Source organism: Protopterus annectens, chromosome 6.part0, assembly GCF_019279795.1.
Source record: "Protopterus annectens isolate FY-2018-M chromosome 6.part0, PAN1.0, whole genome shotgun sequence".
NCBI lineage: Eukaryota > Metazoa > Chordata > Ceratodontiformes > Protopteridae > Protopterus > Protopterus annectens.
The window spans coordinates 1,063,550,670-1,063,565,313 of record NC_056737.1 but is presented as its reverse complement, the minus strand read 5'-3'; the positions used below and the strand labels follow the sequence as shown (position 1 = coordinate 1,063,565,313).

The following is a 14,644-nucleotide window of genomic DNA, read 5'->3' as shown; positions in this document are numbered from 1 at the left end:
AGAGTGAAGAAATCGTTGCACTTGCTGTTGAGAGGAGTTGCAAAAAGGTCGCAGCAAGGTTGACCCCATCTGCGGAAAATTTTGTCCGCTACTGACTGAGAGACCACTCGTGAGGCATGAGAATAGCTCTGCTTAGCCTGTCCACTATGACGTTGAACTTCCCGGGGGTGTGCGTTGCTATCAGAAACCGTTGAGAGGAGATCGCCCACTGCCAGAGTCGAATGCTTCTTGACATAAGGGATAGGACTTGGTTCCACCCTGCTTGTTGATATACCACACTACAGACATATTGTCTGTTTGAATTGCAATAGTTCCGGTGGGTAGAGAGTCCTGAACAGCTTGCAAGCTAGAAGCACCGCTCTCATCTCCAAGACATTTATGTGCAGGTGGTACTCTAGAGGTTGCTAAGTGCCCTGGACAGTCCTGCCTTGAAAATCCCCCCCCCCCCACCCGATTAGGGAGGCATCTGTGGTCACTGTGGCAAAAGGAAGAACAATGGTCTGCCCTGGAGTACTAGAGGGGAGACCATCCACCAAGCCAGGTGGTATCTGCATGACTGAGTGATTATTATCTTGTGAGACATCGGCAGTTGCTGAAAGGACCATTGGGTAAAAAGCATCCACTGAAGAATCCGCATGTGAAAAATGAGCCAGGGGAACTAGTATGATTGCTGCTGCCATGAGACCCAACGTTTTTAGTACAAATCTGGCCTGAATCCTCTTGCACTGTAGTAAGACCTGCACATGCCGGCGAATGTCTGACACTCTGTCTAGAGGAAGTTTTGCGGACAGATCTTTTGTGTTTAATCTTGCGCCTACAAAGGTTATAGACTGACAAGGCGACAATGCAGATTTTTCGAAATTTATTGAAATACCTAGCTCGGAGCAAGTTTGGATGGTATAATCCCTGGCTCACAGTAGCTGATGCCTGGTGGAAGCAGTAAGGAGCCAGTCGTCTGGATATGGAAACACCTGGAATCCTCGCAGTCTCAGGTGAGCCGTAACCACTGCCATGCATTTGGTGAACACCCTGAGAGCTGTGGTGAGACCAAAGGGCAGGGCTCTGAATTGATAGTGACTGGCTCCCAGCCGGAAGCGGAGAAACCTTCTGGAGTGCCTGTCCATTTCGATATGGTAGTATGCATCCTGAAGGTCTGGAGTACATCCAGTTGTCCTGACCCAAAAGGGGTAGAATGGACTGAAGGGTGACCATCCGGAACTCCGTTCTTTGAACAGATTTGTTTAACCTGCTTAACTTGGAGTAAATTCCTGATCCTTGCTGGTCTGCTGGGACTGGCTGGATCGCCCTTTTTTCTAGCAGTTTTGAAATTTCTGGCACTGCTTGTTCCCTTAGACTGGGTGGAACATCTGTAAGGGACTTGGTTGTTTGTACAGGGGTGTGGATAAAGGGGATTTTGTAACCCTCGGATATGATGGACCGTACCCATTTGTCTTGTGTGAGGAGTTGCCAGGCTTCTGGGTACAGAGACATTCTTCCCCCGACTGCCTCCGAAGGTGGACAGTCGGGCAGCCCCTCAGGGGTGCTGAAAGGGTTTGTCGGAGAAAGATTCTCTGCTACCCTGATTTTGCGGACCCCCTCTGCCCCTCGGGCGGCTTCTATTATTGTTCCGTCCCCTGCCCCTGGAGGGAAACTCGCCACATGTGTCAGGCATGACTCCTTTGTTTCCAAAACCACATTTTCCCACTCTTCTGACCTTTAGGGTATGGTCTAGAGGGAGTAGAGAAATGGACTCCCACGGCAGGAGTAGAGAAATGGACTCCCACGGCAGAGAGAGTCTTGCCTTCCTGCTCACACCTGGTAAGGGTATCCTTCACCTGTGGTCCAAACAGAGCTGAACCATTGAAGGGGGTATTGGTGAAGGATGCCTTAAAGGGGTCAGCAAAGTTACATAACTGCATCCAGGCATGTCTTCTCAAAGCCATGCCTGTACCTGCGGCCATACCCACCCCATCGGCTGCATAAGAAATGAGCCGCATGGAGGAGTTGACGATTGAGTTAAGGGTCACCAGCTGGGAGTTGATCGTATCTTGAGCCCCCGCAGCTGATGGATCCTGAAGGGTATCACCCATTTCCTTGAAGATCCCTTTGAAGGCGGGTGAAGTGGCACAGATAATTCAACGACCGCATGGAAAAAGTTGCTGAGGAAAACATCCGCTTCCCATACCTGTCCATTGTCCTAGACTCTTTATTAGGTGGACGGACAGGCACCGAAGAGTCAGCCAACTCCTCCTTCGTGGCTGCTGCCACCACCATTGCATCAACGGGGACACCTTTTGTCAAAAATTGTTTGTTGGGTGGGGCTGTAATGAATTTAGTGAGCCTACGGGGAGTTGGTTCCACTGTGTCCGGGGCTGACAACGCCCTTCGAGCCACTACTTCCATGAGCGTATTGAAAGGTGGAGACACCCAGGAGGTGGAAGGGCGAGAACCAAACGTATACAGACTCATCCTTGGAAGGGTTAAGGGCAGTCCAGTTCCCCCTATGCTTAAGGATCTCTAGGATGTCTGAAAGAGACCTCCTCGGAGGGGGATCTTGGAGACCCTTCCGAATCCTCCAAGTCAGTATCAGACGTGACTGACTTGGGGGAGTCGACATGTTTCCTCTTACATTTTTTTTTCTGAGGGGGCTCCTCTGAAAGATCAGGGGAGGCCTCGGAAGATGAAGATACGCCCAATGGGGCGACCTGGAGCATCTGTTCTCCACGCTTGGGTCAGGTGGGTGGGCAGAGACTGATGCAGGCACCATGGGGGGAGGAGCTGAAGGGGCTGATCAAGGAGCTGACTCAGGAGTCAGCACGCTCCTCATGACCTCGAAGGCACCCCTATCAGGCAGAGCAGAAGGTCTCCGCTCCGAAGAGACATGAACCCCTCCCGGCACAGAGAGGGACGGCTCCGAGGCCAATGGGGCCGAGCTCACCTGCGCCGAAGCCCCGAGAGGGAGAACGAGATCGGACAAAGGTCCGATGCCACTCTCCCCCTCTGAGCCGATGTGGGAGTCCCGGCACACAGATCCCTCCAAGGAAAGAACCAATGAAGAGATTGGAGCCGACTAAGGAGCTGAAAGGTGTGGTATTGGCTCTGACATTTCCAAGATTCGAGCCCCAACCGGCTCCGGCTCCGAACGCAAAGGGGGAGTCTGAGGAGGAATTGCTGAAGACACTGGGACAGCCACAGTCTGTTGAGAAGGGCTGGTTAACATTTTGGGCCAGGGCCTGTGATTTACGATGTCTACTGACCACCCTCTCCAAGTTATGATCAGATAGCCTGGAGGACCGAGAGGAGTGGGACCTATGGCTTCGTTCAGACTGAAGCAATGGTAACCTCGAAGCCGAATGAACTGATTCTATGGAAGGGGACCTTGAACGTTTTCGGCCCAAAGATGGTTCCGACACTAAAGTCTGAGCCGATTGAGGTCTAGAGATGTTGGCTCCAGCAGTAATCGAAGAGGAGGAAGATGCTCCGCCCGGCGACGGCTCCGAACTAGGAGCCGATGGTTTGGCGGGCTTTGAGGATTTCCCCGACCTGAGGCTTCACCAGGGATCCCTTTGGCTTAAGTAAGCCTCTCAAAATAAGCTTGTTCCTATGCTCCTGCAGGACTCTCGGGCTGAAGGCGTGACAGACCGAGCAGGAGTCCTGCAGATGTAGGGAACCCAAGCAATACACACGAGAAGTGTTTCCGTCTGTCAGAGACATTTTCTGACAGCACGAGTCACACTTCTTGAAGCCTGAAACTTTAGTATCCTTGGACATACTGGCAAGGGGATACTAAATAGAGAAAAATTAAACTAGTGCTTAAACAAGGCACACAAAAACACACACACCCGCACTAGTTAAGCTAACAATAATAACTACAAAAAACTATCCTTAATAAAAATATACAAATACTATAAGGCTAAACACTACTCCTATTAAGTACCAAAGGGGTGGGTTAGCCACTAAAGAGAAGAAACAAGGGGGGGGGGGAGAAGCGCTAACAAAAAACGAGTTTCCTAGGTGGGATAAACTAGGGGATACACGGTCTAACTACACTAAAAGGGAAGACTATCTAAATATACTAAAAATACAAGGTAAATTTTTTAGCTAATAATACAAAAAAATGGAATAATACAACCTGAGCCAGTAAAATTGCAACCTCGTAGCTGAAGTGGCAAACAAGATCTGGGTATCTAGCGCCAAACATTGTGGGATATGGGGAGGCCCCGAGCCAGTAAATAGCTCTCAACCTTTAGTAGATGGCTGAATCGGAGCAGAGGATCGGCTCCGAACCCAACCAGCAAGAATGACGGCGAGATAGACAACTTAACATCAGTAGGTTCCCAATATCTGGAAAATATCCTACATCATACCACTACATAAATGTGGGACCTCTACAGAGCTTTCTAACTTCAGGCCAGTTTCTACTATCCAATATTTTAGAAAAATGTATCCATTCACAACTTTTACTTACTATCTGATAATCTTTCAACCAATTCCCAACAAGCTCCACGTGGGTGTACAGAGTGGTCCTAGCAGCAAGGAACTCAAAAAATAGACTACCTTCTGGATTTAAGTATCTTTGCTTTTTTCACTGGAAGTAGCTTCTGTAGCTTACTTTGAACTAGCCTGAACTGTTTTTTAACTGATTGCTGCATTTATTTTAAAATCTGCACTTAAAGTTACATTTAGTCGAATTTGATCGAAAGTTTGCTTAATTTAACTGTGGAAGCTGCCCACTAAAGTGTGCTAGCCTGTGTAACTAATTTATCACGGTCTCTGCATTTTCTGTGTGTTTCTACCAAAAAAGCAAAAAAACAATCCTTGTTTTCCCGCCTTTCTCTACTAGTTTAGACTAGTATACAGGCATTGCTGTATTCTGGGCTGTGGTGTAGTTCCTGTGTTGTCCATTACCTTACTTGGATAGAAGGAAGTTTCTTTGCTCACCAGTGGGAGTGGGGAGCCTTGAGCAGCCTACCTGTCCTTGGGGGAAGTGACCTCAGCACAAGAAGCTGTAGTAATTGGTTGTTTGGGACCATTCCTAGCTCTTTTTGTAGTTCACTGCTTAAAATCCGCCTTTGCATGGCTTTGTGTGGTCGTGCGGATAGCGCAGTGCCGGTCAAACTTTTTCTGGCTCCGCCAAGTCTGCTCTTCAATTTTCCCTTAGAACTGTTCTACTTGCAATCTAAACAGCCCTATACTCTATCTGAAAAGCTCGGCACTTGCTCCTAAAGCATTTTTATACAGGTAAAGCACTCTTAAACAAAAAAGTACTTCATTCACCTAAACTGTTGAGTACACATCTCCCTATAGGTCCTTTCTGACTCAGTTACACAGCAATCTTTTTCACTATTTCTAGCATGTCGAAGGGTCAGTTGCTGGCGTCCTCTCCTGTTCAGCTGGTGAATCTGGGAATCTTGAGGCAATGTTACAATTGCCTCATGTACACAGACAACCCTCTCCTCCTCCCAACAAATACAAATATATGCGAGAGATGCAACTATATAGCCAAACTGGAGGCTGAGCGCTCTCAATTCAGAACTGGCAAGACCAGTCAGGAGGAGAAGGTAACCACGCACACCACAAACCCAGTCTCACATAGAACTATCGCAACAGCAAACCAAACACATGAACACACAAAAACATACTTGGAGGCGCTGATTAAAAATCTACCAAAGCAACAGAGGCCTCCAAAGCAGACACCCAAGCAACCACCACCTCAAGACATAGCACATGCAACACATAGTTCACAAAGTCAGTGTGCTAAAGTCACAGCCCTTAAGGCCAAACATGCCAGACACACTCGTAATAGGTGACTCCATAGTCAGACACGCTGACGTCCCGCTCACCAGACTGAACAAGGAAAGGGTCACAGTAAGCTGCCTGTCGGGAGCTAGAATCCGCCACATAACGCAAGCACTCAGGTCACTCCACAGCAAGTACAAATATGACTCAGTCATTGTACATGCCGGTGTGAACGACCTGAGACGTACCTCCCTGGACTACATGAAAAGAGACCTAGAGGAGCTCTCTGATTATGTAGCCCAGGCCGGTATGACCCTGACCCTGAGCAGCATCTTACCCTCACCAAGAATGATGCCACAGTTCAAAGACAAAATGATCAGTTTTAACAATTGGCTTAATTACTGGTGTCATTCTAAGGGGATCCAATGTTTGTCTGCTTGGGATGACATGCTTGACAAGCCACGCTGCTTCGCAAGGGATGGCTTGCACCTGTCACCCCTGGGCTTCCGGATATTGGCCAAGGAACTTGCCACCCCAAGGCTCAAATGACAAACCTACCTCCCTAGAAAACACAAGTGGGAAAAAAACTAAGGGTAATGCTGCTCAATGACAGAAGTCTAAACCCCAAGATGCACGCCCTTGAAGCCCTCCTCAGTATGGAGAACATCGATGTTTGTGCAGTGACTGCAACCTGGTTCAAGGCTCCTGAGAGCACCCCAGCACTATCAGGTTTTACCTCATATCATGCTTTCCGGTCCCAAAACTTGGACCGAACCACAAAAGGAGGGGGAGTATCCATTTTCGTCAAAGATACCCACACCTTCTGGTTAGTGACAACGCACGAAGCATTGGGGTGCAACTAACCATAGGCAAAACTGCCTTACAGTTGGTAGCATGCTACAGACCACCCTCTCAAACTCAGGAACCCCACACAGCCTTCCTGAAGACACTGGAGAGTATGAATGTCTCTCCAAATACCATCATTTTGGGAGACTTCAACTACCCAAACATAGACTGGGAACATTACTCGAGCCCCAACACCCTAGCCCAAAGGTTCCTAGAATTCATAAACTCAAATGCAATGGAACAACTAGCCACCATTCCCACAAGAGGAGACAATATACTAGACCTGATCATCACAAACATGGGGACAAAATGCTCCACACCAGAAGTATATCCCTCTTTGGTAAGATCAGACCATAAATTAATCTCACTGGAAATCCACATCCCGTCCCCACCCCCTGCACAAAAGACCACAGTGAAGAACTTCTCAAAAGCAAACTTCACACTTCTTAAGACTGAAGTGGTATCCTTAAAGGCCCCTGGGCCAGTGGAAACCACAACCCACACTGCTGAATCCTTTGCACATGCCTTCTATGGGCACCTTCAAGAATGCATGGATTATGCAATCCCAAATAAAACCAAGACCCATTCCCCCAAAGGCAGGCGCCTGGTCTGGTGGACCCCAGCCATAAACAAACTTTACAACAGAAGGAGGAAGCTAAACCCACTGACATTGCCAACATTCTGGCAGACAGGGTCAGTGCAAATTCCCCCCCCCCCCCAAAAGGAGAAATAACTATCCCAGCAGAGTGTAGCCTCCCTAACATCTCAGATGCCCAGGTGAGAGCCGCCCTCTCTAAAGCTAAAAACACAGCATCAATGGGACCGGATGGTGTCCCGGGCTGTGTACTACATGAACTCCAAGAGGAACTAAACCCACACATAAGGCTGCTGTTTAATCTTAGCCTTACTACAGGATACGTACCCAAAGAGTGGCGTATGGCAACAGTGGTCCCACTTCACAAAGGCAGTGCTTCTACGGACCCTGGAAATTACCGCCCCATAAGCTTGACGAGCCTGGTCTGCAAAGCTATGGAGAGGATCATTATGGAACTCATAAACAAAGACATTGGGGACCTACAGACATTGGATCCTACCCAATTTGGCTTTGTCAAGGGCAGATCCTGCTTTTGAAACGGTCACTAAGGCCATTGATGAGGGTAAGGCAGTTCACACAGCCTACCTTGACCTTGCAAAAGCCTTTGAAACAATACCCCACTCGGGCATCATTGACAAACTCACCAGCTTAAATGTAAACCCATATGTCACAAGATGGGTTGCAAACTGGCTCAAGGACAGAACCCACAGGGTCAGAGTTGCTGGAGCTATGTCAGACTCTAAGCCAGTCACAAGCGGTGTCCCACAGGGCTCAGTCCTGGGATCCCTCTTGTTCGGCATTTATTTTTCCGAGGTACAGACAAACCTAGGAGGATTGTGGCTGACAAAGTTTGCAGATGACTGCAAACTGGGCGCCATAATTGATACTCCAGCGGACACAAACATCCTTCAGAGAGGCCTCATAGAAACGGATAATTGGTGCCAGAGCCATGGCCTTAAGCTGAATGCCAAAAAATGTATAGTCATACCCTTTGGGGAAAAACAAGGTACCGACAAATTACCACATAGGCGGTAATCCATTAAGTACGGAAGAGGTAATCGGGGACCTAGGGACCCAGGTTGACAGTAACCTCTCATTTGACACTCCCATTGCCAAAGTGGTTGAGAAGACCTTCTATATTGCCCACCTTATCATGAAGGGTTTCACATCTAGATCAAGAGAGGTCATTGTGCCTCTGTACTCTTCTCTTATCAGGCCAATGATAGAGTGCAATGCCCCATTTGGGATGTATCTCGCCCGACACCTGCAGCAGTTGGAAAGACCCCAAAAGTTCCTCACCAAGAGGATAAAGGGTCTTAAACATATGTCATGCTGCCCGACTGAAAAAACTCCAGCTCTATTCAGTCGCATACCGCCTACTCAGAGGTGATCTGTGCCTGACGTACAAGGCCATGTCCAATCCGGAATTAATGGACATGCTCCACCACAGAAAATCCAAATCCATCAGAGCCACGAGAACAAGTGACTTAAACCTCAACACAGAAATAAATAGGACGTGCTGGAGGGACAGATTCATAACCCAGAGGCTCCCTACACTCGAACAGAATCCCAGTCCATGTTAGGCAGAGCCCCTCACTGACTCTATTCAAGAGAAATCTCGACGAGTGGATGAGAGATCGTAGGTTTACCCCGGGGGTCATCTCTGTGTCACTACTAGACAGAGGCATAGTAAACTAAACCCTAAAAGGGCGTAGTATTCTCATCCTAAGGGGTGGTGTAAGCCACATACACTCTGGCTAGGCTTATAAATGCCTTAGGGCAGATATCCACTTTCATAGGTTTGTACTAGGCTGAGTTTAAGTACTTAGGATCAACAGTTCAGAGTAATGGTGAGTGTGGAAGAGAGTTGGAGAATACAGGCTGGATGGAGTGGGTGGAGGAATGTCGGGAGTGATTTGTGAATGACTAGTACCAGTAAGAGTGAAAGGTAAGGTCTACAAGAGGGTAGTGAGATGGTGGCATTGACAAAAAGGCAGGAGTCGGAGCTTGACGTGGCAGAGTTGAAAATCAGATTTGCACTGGGTGTGACAACTATGGACAGGGTTAGGAATAAGTATATTAGAGGGTCAGTCCAGGTTGCAAGGTTTGGAGACAAAGCCAGAGGGGCAAGGTTACAGGAGCAGCTGAAAGAAGCAAATTCTGTATGCCAACTGTGAGCTGTAGCCACATAAGTAACATTTAGAGGTACTAGTTCCTGTGGGAAATGTTCAATTTGTCCCTGTGTAAAGTATCCCAGTTATTAATGGGAAAATGTATGAAATTCAAGGTAATTGTAGTTGACAGTGAGGGAGTAATATGTGCTTTAAAATACCCATGCAGGAAGTTTTATGTAGGAGAAGTAAAAGGTCCTTTGCAACTAGGGTCAGTGAACATATAAGGGATATTAAAAAAGGAAAAATGGAGAGCCCCATAGCCATACATTTTTGGGATTATCGCAGTGGCCAGGTGGAGGGTCTATAAGTCACTGTTCTGGAACAGATTCATTGTAATTTTTATGATCTATTTGATGTAAAGAATAGAGGAGCCTTAAAAAAGAGTCCTGTTTATTCTTAAATTTGATACGATGTCCGCTAAGGGTCGTAATAATGAACTGAATTGATTTCTGATTTAATTTAATTTTTATTAATTAATGATGCAGTTGGTGTTTGGTATACAAGGTCAAGTGTTTTACAGTGAAATGTCATACTCTGTAAAGACAGTAAAGTCGAGGCGCTAGAGAAGTTACTTTTTTTATTTTAATAAAGTGTGCTTAACAATTTCTGTCTGTCCAAGTGGTTGTTTTGTTATGTTGGATTTATATTGTGGTTGCGGTGATAAATCTAGAATTACATAAGGCGTGGGTTTTGTAATTTTACTGAAATGTTTTATACCTTGTAGGACAGAACGTGATGTTTCAAGTTGGTCTACAGAAAAGCTTAAAGAGCTGCTCCAGGCAGTTGTGGTAAAGAATGAAGATGGAAGTTGTGAGGTGTCTGAGGTCAGCAGTCTGGACGGGGAAGCATCCATCAATAATCGGAAAGGAAAACTAATTTTCTTCTATGAATGGACCATCAAATTGAAGTGGACAGGTAAGTTCTGCACCTTCTCAAACATTTTCTTATTTGCCTTTCTAGTAGCCAGTTGCCTCACTAGTAGGAAAAACATAATCATTGTTATAAAAAAATGCAAGTGCCAAGTAGTCTACATTTCTAGGCTGGATGTCATTTAGTGCTGTAGTTCCACTGGTGCAAGCCTCTTGTCCCAACAAAGTGTTCACCTTTTGTTCTTGCAGCGGTATCTGAATTCTGATTTGCTTTTTTTTTCTCTCTCTCTCCTCTCAGCAGTCATTCTTTTTGGAACTTGCATTATATCTTTTTACATGTCTGCTTAATGAGTTCCTCAACATGCTCCTATTTTGCAGCAAATTATGTCCTGCAGTAAGTGTCCATCCCAGTCCTTGGAGGAGAATTCTCTCTTGGCATTTACTGTAGCAAGCTACATGCAGACAGATAGAGCTGCCACACTGATCTTAATGGTACTTTATTTTCACCTAAGTTATTCCAGATCATGAATGGGTGTCTTAAACCATAGTTTCTCTAAATGAAGTTTTCTGTTATTGAACATCTGAGCAGTCTTTGGATTTAAAAATCCTACACTTTATAAGCCTGATGCATTTCCTGAACCAGCTTGACAAGGTATGGTTCTTAATTGTAATTTTGTTTGAAATGTCTAAAGTGCTACCTTGTGTCACATCTTAGACACTTCATCAAACTGAAGTGGATAGAGAGTTGACCTTGGCACCTTTTTGAGCTGAGCCAGCTTTGGTTATATTTTTGGAATATACTTGGTCTTCCTTGTCATCCAAAATATTTCCAAGTGCGAGCCTTAATATTTACATTTTGGAGAGCTTTCTTTTGTTTCATCTTTGGTTAAGAGCGCCTTCCAGAATTTGAACATTATGTCTTTAAAAAGATCTATCCAGTAAAGAAAAGAAAAAAAACTTCGGAAGTAACCATGAAAAGTAGTATTCGAGGAGGGAGAACGTAGTATGGATTTTCTTGAAAAAAGGAGGTTGAGAGAGCACTTCTCACTTGGACCTAGAGTCCAAAGAGAACATTTTGAAGCTGCAGGAAAATGGAGCGAGGCTCAGATGGAGGGACTAATTTACATAAAGTTGTGGAATAATTGGAATAACCTTGGTTGGTTTAAAAGTGGTGTGAATTTAAGAAGTGGGGGTAGGACAGCGCTCTGGAGAGGTGTGGAAAGTTTTTTGCTGTTGAGGTGATGCAATCTCTCCTATTAGTGGAGAAGCAATCTCTCCTATTAGTGGAGAAGCAGAGCGTGGGCTAAACGGTCCTTCTATACTGTAGATTTTCTCCTAAGCAGGAAAGTGAATGTAGTTTTCTAGATTGTTCAGGCTCAGGTCCTCATGTCGAGATAAAGAAATAACCAAAATCTTAGCGCTTTATGTGGGAGAGACTATAGACTTAGTTCTCCATCCTTATAATACCTTCAGGACACTGAAGCAGGGAATTTGACGTTTTAGAGATTTAGTCCCTGCCGTTTTGCCTAACCAAAAACATGCATCTGTCTTGCCATCTGCTGAAGCAGACTCTTAAGAGAAGTACTCCAAAGCAGCTATTTTCTGTATGTAATTTTTTTTCTCTTTTTAGTTTGCTTCATTTTATATTTGCACTTTTTATTATCAATCTGAATGTCCATGATTAAGTGTTCAAAGTTCTCTTCACTCTTTCTGTTGCACATTACGTATTATATTAACTTCCGTTGTTCTAAGGTGCTTGTTCGTTATGGAACAAAAATATTTTGGGACAGCTGCCCACAATTTAAATAAAATTTGCAGTTTTAAATTTTTCTGCAACATTGTGATATTTGTAATGCCTGCCACGTTGATCTTGATGGTCCTTTATTTTCCTCTAACCTGTTCTTTAGGCTGGAACAAGCAAGGCTTGGTACTTGCTTTCAATGGACCTTTCAAGCTTCAGTGTTCACTAGATTTTTATCTTGAAGGTATCTTTGAAAAACTCATCAGCTTAAATGTTAACCCATACATCACAAGATGGGTTGCAAACTGGCTGAGTGACAGAACCCACAGGGTCAGAGTTGCTGGCGCCATGTCCGACTCAAAGCCTGTCACAAGTGGTGTACCACAGGGCTCAGTCCTGGGCCCACTCTTGTTTGGCATCTACTTTTCCGAAGTACAAGCAAACACAGGAGGGTTATGGCTGACAAAGTTTGCAGATGACTGCAAACTGGGCGCCATAGTAGAAAACACATCTGACACAGATATCCTTCAGAAGGGTCTCACAGAAACGGATAACTGGTGCCAGAGCCATGGCCTAAAGTTAAATGCCAAAAAATGCATAGTCATACCCTTCGGGAAAAACAAGGTTACCCCTAGCTACCAAATAGGTGGCAATCCACTGAGTACAGAAGAAGTTATCAGGGACCTGGGGACCCAGGTTGATAGTAGTCTGTCATTCGACACCCATGTAGCTAAAGTAGTTAGGAAGACCTTCTACATTGCCCACCTTATCATGAAGGGATTCTCATCTAGATCAAGGGAGGTCATAGTCTCCCTATACTCATCACTCATCAGACCAATGATGGAGTACAATGCCCCATTCGGAATGTATCTGACCCGACACTTGCAGCAGCTGGAGAGGCCACAAAAGTTCCTCACCAAAAGTATAAAGGGTCTCAAACATCTGTCCTATGCTGCCCGACTGAAAGAACTCCAGCTCTATTCAGTCGCTTACCGCTTGCTCAGAGGTGACCTTTGCCTAACATACAAGGCCATGTCAAACCCAGATTTGATGAATATGCTTCGCCTCAAAAAATCTAGATCCGTCAGAGCCACAAGGGCGGGAGACTTAAACCTCGACACGGCTATTAATAGGACGTGCTGGAGGGATAGATTCATCACCCAAAGACTCCCTATGCTGTGGAATAAAATCCCGGTATATGTGAGGCAGAGCACCTCGCTGGCCTTGTTCAAGAGAAATCTTGACCAATGGATGGGAGATCGCAGATATACCCCAGGGATTACCTCAGTGTCACTGCTCAACAGAGGCACAGCAAAATAATGGGTATAGTTCCCCATACTAAAGGGGTGGCGTAAGCCACAAAACTATGGGCTAGGCTTGTAAATGCCCTCGGGCAGATAGCCTAGTATGAACCTATGAACCTATAAGGTTGAGCTTAATTTTGTGTGGGAAGTCTCAGACAAGGTAAAGAGGAACCTTTCCAGGTGCATAGCTTGGTAATCCTGTAGTAAGGAAAAGTGGGACACTTCTTGCTGCTGTCTTCAAAATTCATGTTAAAATAGTCACCAAGATTCTGCAGTTGAGCTAGCAGAACTGCAGTTTTGACTTTACTCTCGTCTGTTGCACTTCAGAAATGGATATAGACCGTCAACAAAATATTCTAGATGTTGCTGTGTTCCTTCTGAAATTAGCCAAGAAGTTACAGCAGACAATGAGTCCAGTAAAGGTCTACAAATCTCAGGCTTCTTCAATGCAAGCGCAGGTTAATGTGCTACTGTGAGACACATGGCATCCCAAATACTTTACTTTTCTTGCTGCTAATCAGCATATGCAGACTTCACTTTGCATTGTGTTAGTGTTGCATTTAGTCGTGTTTCAGTCTGCTTCAGATCAGAATCTGTGATTGATAATTACCCCGTTAAGGACATTTCCAGTACTTTTGTGAGAAATTCCTTTTTTTTTTTTTCCCTGATTTAACAAAGTAATGTGGGACTCTGGGAAACTTTTTCAAGGACTCCCATTTTATTTTGAGGGAGAACATGAGACATAAGCCTGGTTAGGCATTCACCTGTAAATCTATGTGGAATAGGCTTTATTCTCAAGGTAAACAGGTGCTGGCTCAAACTTCCAAAGACATGTCTGGATTGTTTCTCCCTGGCCGCCACTGAAAATTGGCTTTGGTCCAAGTCTGACTTTCCCAGTAAAGAAATGTTAAATAAAAACTGCTGTGGTGGTCTCCTCTTCATCCTCACTTGGGAAGGAAATGCAAAGCTATTAGGTGTTTAAAACATAACCAAAGAAAATTGGCCATGTGGTTAAGATGGGTGACCCTGCCGACATGCTTTGCTTTTGCAGCCTCCAGACTGTCTGCTTTCACTGATCCTCTTACTCGCCTCCTTTTTGGAGGCCATTGTGGCTAAGGAGTTTAGTACATCTAAGACTGACCATATACAGCTGATTTAGCCAGGGAGGGAGAACTTAGCTCAGTTTTTAGTGTGAAGAGAGTAACTCCTTATTCACAGAACTATTTTCAGGTTTCTGTGAAAGTTGGACATTGGTCTTCACCCCTGGACCATAATTTGGATATTCGCTGTTAACCTATTCCAAAACAAGCATCTCAATTCCTTCTCCCCTGTCAGAAATCTAGTAAAGATGACTGGTTTAATTTTGCCCTTGGATT

The 14,644-nt window shown here is 45.4% G+C and overlaps 1 protein-coding gene across 2 annotated transcripts in view; it reads left to right on the top strand.

Moving 5' to 3' along the window:
* The window catches only part of AHSA1 (activator of HSP90 ATPase activity 1), a 926,619-nt gene that overhangs the window by 60,234 nt on the left and 851,741 nt on the right, over positions 1-14,644 (top strand). For both annotated transcript variants that reach the window (XM_044074685.1, XM_044074684.1), the window contains exon 2: positions 10,079-10,269. In XM_044074685.1, coding sequence (XP_043930620.1) covers positions 10,079-10,269 — 191 coding nt within the window. The remainder of the gene's footprint in view (positions 1-10,078; positions 10,270-14,644) is intronic.